General features: G+C 32.8%; 1 protein-coding gene across 1 annotated transcript; it reads left to right on the top strand.

Moving 5' to 3' along the window:
- Positions 1-1,407: 1,407 nt before the first annotated feature.
- On the top strand, positions 1,408-6,990 carry LOC114760938 (toll/interleukin-1 receptor-like protein). Its single transcript, XM_028950251.1, has 3 exons — positions 1,408-1,773; positions 6,094-6,618; positions 6,699-6,990. The coding sequence occupies exons 2-3, from the start codon at positions 6,110-6,112 to the stop codon at positions 6,988-6,990; spliced, it is 801 nt and encodes a 266-aa protein (XP_028806084.1). The 5' UTR covers positions 1,408-1,773; positions 6,094-6,109.
- The last annotated feature ends 1,472 nt before the right edge of the window (positions 6,991-8,462 follow it).

Here is an 8,462-nt window from a genome sequence, read left to right as displayed (position 1 = left end):
GAAAAAGATGAGAATAAAAGATTGCAAAAGATAAAAATAAATCGCGTGAAATTAATGTAGAAATTTTAAATTTATATTTATTTAAATAAATATAAAAACCACAACTTTTTTCAAGATTTTTAATTAGGTAAACATTGATCCGTTTCCATGCATTTCATGTCATTCCGTATATAATTATAAATACCAATTCCACTAATGATCCCTATTTTCTACTTCTCTAATCCTTAATATAGGACTTAATTGTTAAATTAATTTTGATCTTAAATATAAGACATATTTCTCATATTTATCCACTTTTCCTAAATTATCATACTCTCTCAACCATAATCAAGTAAGTGAGGAAGGGAGGATTAAGAAAAATGATTATAATGTTTTAGAAAAAATATATCATATTCTTATAATTAACTAACTTACCTAACTTTATTAATATAATCAAATTAGTTAAATAGGCCTCATATTAAATACTAGAGGAGGAGTATTGTTTTGCTTCTTCTACAATTTGCAAAGTTTTTTGTATAGCTTATATAATGTTTTTTTAGTAGATATTTTGAATGGATATATTTTCTGTCATTTAAAAGAAAACCTTTTCTTTGCAAATTTTGATTACTTTATTTTTTGAGCGAATTTTTAATATATTTTTTGTAGAATTTTTACCGTAATTTCTTATATCCCAAATATGTTTGGTTTTGAAATTAAAAAAAAAAAAAAGAGATGTCCGGGTCTCGTTCATAACATGATAAGATATTATTAGAATAGGAAAGAATACGAGACAGAAAGGCCGTCTTGTTCTAATTATCTCACAAACATTCCTAATTGAGATTCTTAAATTTATATTTATTTAAAAGCATTAACTTTGTGCATTTGCCAAGCCGATCACAAACTGACACAATGAATGTAACATTCTTTGCTAAAACACAAAAGCATACAAATGAAATAAGAACGTTGAAAAACAAATAGGAAGCATAGAATAAGAAAATAGAAAAACCAAAGATGTTTAGTCCAACCAAGATCTTGCCTCGATATATCTCACATTTTCATCAATAAAATTTTCAACGAGCGATTGTTCCGTATATACTTACCAGTTACCACGAAGGAAGGAGGAAAGAGTGGTGGAGTCTACGATGTAAGTTGGGTCAAAGAGAAGGACATAGAAAAATGGCGGGAATATAAAATAAACCGTGTGGAGCCACAGGAAAATGCAAAGCAGTCACCTTTCCCGTGGCCCTTGCCATCCTCACTTTTGTTTGCTGGTACAATAGTCTCTGGAAAATGCTGCATCCACATTGTAAGTTGCGTCCCAAATGGGACAAAAAAAAAAACTAATACTCTTTTTATAGTAAACATAAAATCTATTTTATGATATAAATGAGTATATTATAAAATAAGTCTTATATTTAAAATCAGAAAAAATATATACACATAGAGACGCACTTATATGAATTTAAACACATCCCTTTCGGGAAGAGGAGGAGTGGCCGCCGCTTATCTGATCTTACGCGCAAAATATTTTTTTCCCCTAAAAGAAGACAAAACGATATGCTTTTCGAGGAAGAAGAAGAAGACTCAATGGTAATGGATGAATTAATACGTATAATTTTTGACGGGGCCCGCATCCATTAAATAAGTTTAAAGGATTCCATCACTTTAAAGCATCTTCCCCACTAAGTCAGGCAAGTCACAATTCATCAAAGAGGACACTACTGCTATTGTTACCTCATCTTCTTCCTTCTTCTCATGCATCAGATCATCCCTGTATACCTTCCAAGAACTTGAGTAAGTAACTTTCGCTCTTTATTTACTTCATTCGTTTCAGAATTTGAATCGGGTTTCTTTGTTTCTCTTCATTCTTGTTTCGCCTAGTTTCGCTTTCATCAGGGTTTCCATATTCAAAGCATAAGACACACCCTTCCAACTATATTTGTACTCTCTGTGCGTGTGCAGCCAATCTAAATTGTTTGGTTCGTTTGATATATATTTATTTTTGAATAATGGTCTAGTTGGTTCGTATAATTGTTTTTGGAATCTATCTATGAAGTCGTTGGCTCAGATCCTACCATGAAAATCCTTCACCAATAATTCACTCCCATGCTGGCCCTGAATCTCCAACTATGGTTCCATTCTTATGGTAGATGCTATATTCTTCCAAAATTTCACAAAGTAATCCATATCCACGAAAATTGACACTATCAAACAAGGAGAAAGAGGCTATTTGATTATATGGAAATTGTCAAGAATAAGGGGAAGAGAGAATCCCATAAAAAGAAGCTTGAAATTACTAAATTTAAATCAAGTTTGGTTCTCATACTTTCTAATAGGTTTTGACATCAATTGATTTGCAAGTAACAACATATTTTTGTTAGAAAATTCCTTATTCAGGATCTTTAAGAACAAGAACATTTACAAAGTTGGTCCTTGACCATAATTTTTCTTCCTTTCTTTAATGCATTGTCATGCCATATCATACCACAAGGAAAAGTCTTTGCAGGTGTTTAGTTTTTCAATTTTTATTCCAAGCTTAAATGCGAGCACTACTACAAAAAAAAAATTTAATGGTAGTTAAAATGAGTTTTTTTACAATGGTTTTGAGAGCAATATCTATGCTATCGACGTAAAATGTAGAGGATTTCATGGCGGTTTAAGAACCGCCGTAGTAAATGACTTTTCACGGTGGTTATATAAATAACCGCTGTGAAAAGTTTTTTTGTTTAGTCTACCTTTCATCTGTTGATCAGGGAACGAGAGAACAAAGTCTCAAAGGAAAGGTCTAAAAATCAATTAACCAATAATCTCTCACTAGTTAACAGCATTCTGATGGAGCAAACGTATATTCTTTTTCGCCGAATAGCACCATTTAGCTTTACCTTTAGCCACCAAATCGAAGCACTGAGATTTAATAAAGATAAAATAAGACTCAGATCTGATAAAATCAAATACTCAGATCTGATAAAAATCAAATCTCTTCAAACCCAGATTAAACATCATTTTTTAACCAAAGAAAATAATCATATCAAACCACAAAAACTATGAAATCCATAGAAAAAATAGAGGTGAAAAACTCACAAATAAGAATAAAGAGGATGAGGCGAGATGGTGATGGCAAAACGACAGCGACGGGTGATGGAAGAACATGGTGGAGATGATAGAAGCAAAGGATAAACGTCAACAAAGGTATGAGGAGGGGGAGAAAATTGAGTGAAGACGGGGTAATAGGGGACTATATCTAACTCTGAAAAGTAAAAACTATCGCATGATGGATTTTAAAATTTGATAGATTTTTTACGACGGTTATTTAAAAAACTGCTGTTAAAAGTATTTTTTACAGTGGTTATTTTAAAAACCACTGTTAAAAGTATTTTTATGGCGGTTTTTAAGAAAACCGCCATAAAAAATATATTTATAATTACAGAAATACCACCGTCATATTTTTACATTGTTTTTTCTAATAAGCGCGTAAATTAGTGTGTAAAAGCTCTTTTTTGTAGTAGTGGAGTAATATAATAAATTTGACATGAAAATGAACTATGGTCCCATTTGGCGTAAAGTATTGGGAATGAGATGTGAGAATTAGAATTGAGATTTAGAAAATACATTAAAAGATTTTTAATGTGAGTGATTGATTGTTAATAAGATTGATTGGGCAAATCGATGTGGGTGAAATTAGGGAATCTAATGTGAGGATTGCTTGCTACTTAAGATTTGGCGCATGTAGGTGGGACTGGGTGGTATTTCCTGATTCCATATGGGTTTGCCTCTTCTATTCGCAGCAAACAATTACTCACATTAAACACGTTTTAATGCATTTTCTCAGTTTCAATCCCAATTCTTATCTCTTGTTTTTAATATTTCATATCAAACGGGACCAATGTGTTTTTATTAGTAAGGGAACATTTCAAAATTTCTACTCATATAAGTTTTTATCTGTTATTTCTTAACTGTATGTAATTTCCAATTTCATACCATCTGATTAACTAATAATGGTGTCAGTTTTTGTTCTTTTTTTTCCTTTCAAAAGACGGTCTTCCTGTACAATTCTCAAAGTTTGTTATGCTTTAAAACAATTAATTTATTTTCATGGTCCTTGCATGATTAGGGTCCGCATGTTTCGAGTTAATAGAAAAGGAAGAAACTAAAGATGTCTTGACTAAACATTTTACCCCAGTCTTGGATTCCAATGCTTTTTGAAGACAAGAAGATTTCAGTCAACTCCCTTTAAACCAACTTATTCTCCAATAGCCCCAGAAGATTATGAAACTTCATTCCACCCTTTTTGACCAAAGTGAAATTAAATGTATGGGTGCAAAGACCATAATGCTCTTGCATTATTACTACTTCTACTACTATTATTAGTCTTTTAAAAAAGATCAACCACCGTCGGAGTTCTAACCTTCAACAATCGGCCATTAGAGTGTCATTGGCTGGTCAACAGCTGGAGCTCTAACCTCTGACAGCTAGCCATTGAAGTGCCAGTGGCTGGTTAGAGCTCTAGTTGCTAGAGAATTTTATTTTTGAAATAATTGGTCAAGGGGAAATTTTAACCTGTGATCCTTTGGTATACGAAAAAGATTATGACAACCAAGCCATCAATCCATTTAGTCATATAATGTAAGAGAAATATATATAACAAAACAAATACAAGTGTTCAACTATGAATGAACAACTAAAATAAGACAATTTACAACACAAATTAGACAATTTACACGAAGTATTAGGGAATTTATAACTCTATTTGTGGTTCAATGGAGAGAAAAGTTAAATGTTAAGGATTGCATGAACAACTGAAATAAAATAATCTACGCTACAAATTAGGTGATTTACAAGAGGCATACGAGAATTCACAACTCCATTTGAGGTACTGGGAGAGAAAAATTAAGTGTTAAGAATTGCATGAACAAATAAAATAAGATGATTTGCAATGAAAATTGGTGTTGCCCCCTCTTTAATTAAACTTTATAGATGATAATTAAGGTGGAGTACAGAGCCAATCATATTAATAAAATTTACCCTTAGTATTTTAGTTGTCAAGCTTAAGTTGTGCTTCGTCAATCCAATTAATTCCAATCCAACACAATTGAAATTTATAAGGAAAAGAAATACGTATATAAAATTATAAATAGCAAGCAATAAAAGAAATAAAATTGCTTGATCGTTAGAGCATTAAGGGGTTCACATTTATTTCTTTAATTAACTACAAATCAATTAGGCCATTCACAAGAACCTATTTTTGTCTAATTTTGTTGTTAATTATCTTGTATGTTGTTAAGAATTTCCATATACCTCACATAAATCGCCTAATTTGTATTGTAAATTGCTTATTGTAGTTATTCATGCAACCCTTGGAATTTAACTTTTCTCTCCACAGAACCTCAATTAGAGTTGTGAATTCTTGTGTACCTCTTATAAATACCTACTTTGTGTTGTAAATTGCCTTATTTCAGTTGTTCATGAAATTCTTGACATTTAACTTTTCTCTCTATAGAACCTCAATAGAGTTGTGAGTTCTCGTATACATCTTGTAAATTGCCTAATTTGTATTGTAAATCACTTTATTTTAGTTGTTCATGCAACCCTTGACATTTAACCCATACACAGGCATAATGGTCTTTTCACCCATAACATTTAATTTCATTTTGGTCAAAAGGGTGGAATGAAGTTTCAAAATCTTTGGGGGCTGTTGAAAAATAAGTTTGCTTAGAGGGGTTGACTGAAATTTTCCTGATGAAGAATCACATAAGACAACCATGCTTTTCTGTTTTTCAAGTAAACTAATTAAAAGTAGTTTTGCCAGAGGAACACGGCTAAAACGGTCAAATGAGAAAAACATGAGCTGATAATTTCATTCTTATATTCATAAAATCAATCAAGAAAAACAAAATAATCAAAATTAAATAGGTATAAAGTACTTATAATTCAATCCAATATTCTTCTCAATTTCTGCCTTATTTAATAATAAAAATGAATTTATATATAGTTGAGAATGCACTTTGGGATTATACTTTCCCTCTCTAATCTGTGCAAGAACCTATGTTCTATCTCAGATTGGGTTTAAAGTCGGTTCACAATCTGATGGTTGTATTTATATTTTGAATGGTCCAGCTTCTGAAGTATCACAATGGCACTCGATGATCAAGAAGTTGGATATTCTTCAAGCTATTGCCGTTCAAATAGAAGACACAAGTATGATGTGTTTTTAAGTTTTCGAGGAGAAGACACCCGTAAGAATTTTACAGACCACTTATATGCTGCTTTCTGTCACAATGGACTGATAACCTTTAGAGATGAGGAAGAACTTGGGAGGGGAGAAATTATCAAACCAAGTTTGCTTCAAGCAATTGAAGAATCTTTGTCAGCAATTATTATTCTCTCTGAAAACTATGCTGCATCCACATGGTGCTTAGATGAACTCCTAAAGATCCTTCATTGTAAGAAAGAGTTAGGCCTTCATATATTTCCAATCTTTTATGGCATAGATCCGTCTGATGTTCGGCATCAGAAAGGAAGTTTTGCAAAAGCCTTTGAAAAGCTTGAACAGAAATTTGCACATGACAAAGTGAAGGTGCAAAGATGGAGGGATGCCTTGAGAGAAGTTGCTGACTTGGCTGGATGGAGCTCTGAAAATTGGTATTTTCTATGACTTCAAAAAATTATCATGACTTTGGGCTACGCTTAATATTAATGTTATTATTCTGTTATCTTTTTAGGTATGAAACGAAACTCATTGAAATAGTTACTGAAAATGTGAGGTCAAGAATAGTTGATCACCCACAATTCGATTCAAATGATGAAGGTGTTGATGATGGACTTGTTGGAATTGATGAGAAAATAGCAGATTTTGATTCATTTCTAGCGAATAAATCGGAGGAAGTTCAATTTGTAGGAATATGGGGAATGGGAGGGTTAGGCAAAACTACTCTTGCTAGAATTTTTATGAGAGAATACACAGAAACTATGAAGTTCATTTATTTCTTCATAATGTTAGAGAGGAATCTGTAAAAGATGGTGGTTTAATTTCACTGCAACAAAAACTTCTTTCCCGTTTGAAAAAATCAATCAGAATGGAAGTGTGTGACTGTTATGAAGGAAGAAAGCTGATAAGAAGAATGTTATGCAGTAAAAAAGTTCTACTTGTCCTTGATGATGTGAGTGACATAAGCCAACTTGAGAATTTGGCGGGAAAGGAAGGATGGTTTGGCAAAGGGAGTAGAATAATAATAACAACTAGAGATCAACATGTGTTATTGTTGCATGGTGTAGTTTCTCAGTATGAAATGAATTTCTTAAGTCCCGATGAATCCCTTCAACTTTTTATTCAAATAGCTTTCAAAGATCAGCCAAATGAAGATTATTTGGAGCTTTCTAGAAGGGCGATTAATTCTGCTCAAAACCTTCCTTTGGCAATCAAAGTGCTTGGTTCCTTTCTTTGCGGAAGAAGCATACCAGAATGGGAGAATGCACTCAAGAAGATTCCTTTAGATGGCCTTTTTGATATACTTAAAGTGAGCTTTGATGGACTGCGAGATAATGAGAAGAATATATTCTTAGATATTGCTTGCTTTTTCAATGGCCTGCGCAAGGATGATGTCATACAGATTTTAGAAAATAGTGGTCTTGACCTGGTAATCGGACTAAGAACTCTTATTCAGAAATCATTGGTAACTGAAGCTGAAGGGTGCTTGAGGGTGCATGATAGGCTTCAAGAAATGGGCAAGGAAATTGTTTTTCGCGAATCACCCAATGATGCTGGCAATCGTAGTAGGATATGGTCCTTGGAGGATGCTAGTCTTGTGCTTAGAAATATGAGGGTAACACTCTCCCCCTTTTCTATGATTATGCATTCTTACTTCAGCAATATATTCCATGCATTTTTCATGTTATTATTAGTTTGATTGACTTATTGTTTTATATATAGGGAACTGAAGCAATACGTGGCATAGTGGTACAATTTGACAAACCAGATGTCATATATTTGGACCCTAAAGCCTTCTCAAATATGAGTAATCTCAAGTTACTTATCATATCACATTCTTCACATGACCAATTGAATCTTCTTCATGGACTTAACTGTTTCCCAATTCACTGAAAGTCATAGATTGGAAGGAGTATCCTTTATATTCCCTTCCAGGTCAAACTCAATTTGGTGAACTTGTTGATCTCAAAATGCAACGCAGCAAATTAAAGGAACTCTGGAGAGGAGATCAGGTAATTAATGTCCTTTGCTTAAATTTGTTTTTCTATAATTTATTGCATGCGTATCACTTGCTAGTTCTTGGTTTTTGAAGGCTTTTTTTTTTTTTTTTGGTTCTTTGCAGTTTCCACAAGTCTAAAGTTCATTGATTTGAGTCATTCAACAAACCTGATGAGAACATCAAATTTTGATAGAACTCCTAATCTTCAAAGATTAATTCTTGAAGGGTGTACAAAGCTTGTTGAAGTTCACTACTCTCTCGGGCAACACAAGAATCTTG

The sequence above is a fragment of the Neltuma alba genome, unplaced genomic scaffold (assembly GCF_004799145.2).
Source record: "Neltuma alba isolate B1F8T4 unplaced genomic scaffold, ASM479914v2 tig00011052_pilon, whole genome shotgun sequence".
Classification (NCBI taxonomy): Eukaryota; Viridiplantae; Streptophyta; class Magnoliopsida; order Fabales; family Fabaceae; genus Neltuma; species Neltuma alba.
The sequence above is the reverse complement of the archived record's forward strand: the minus strand, read 5'-3'. Positions and strand labels throughout refer to the sequence as shown.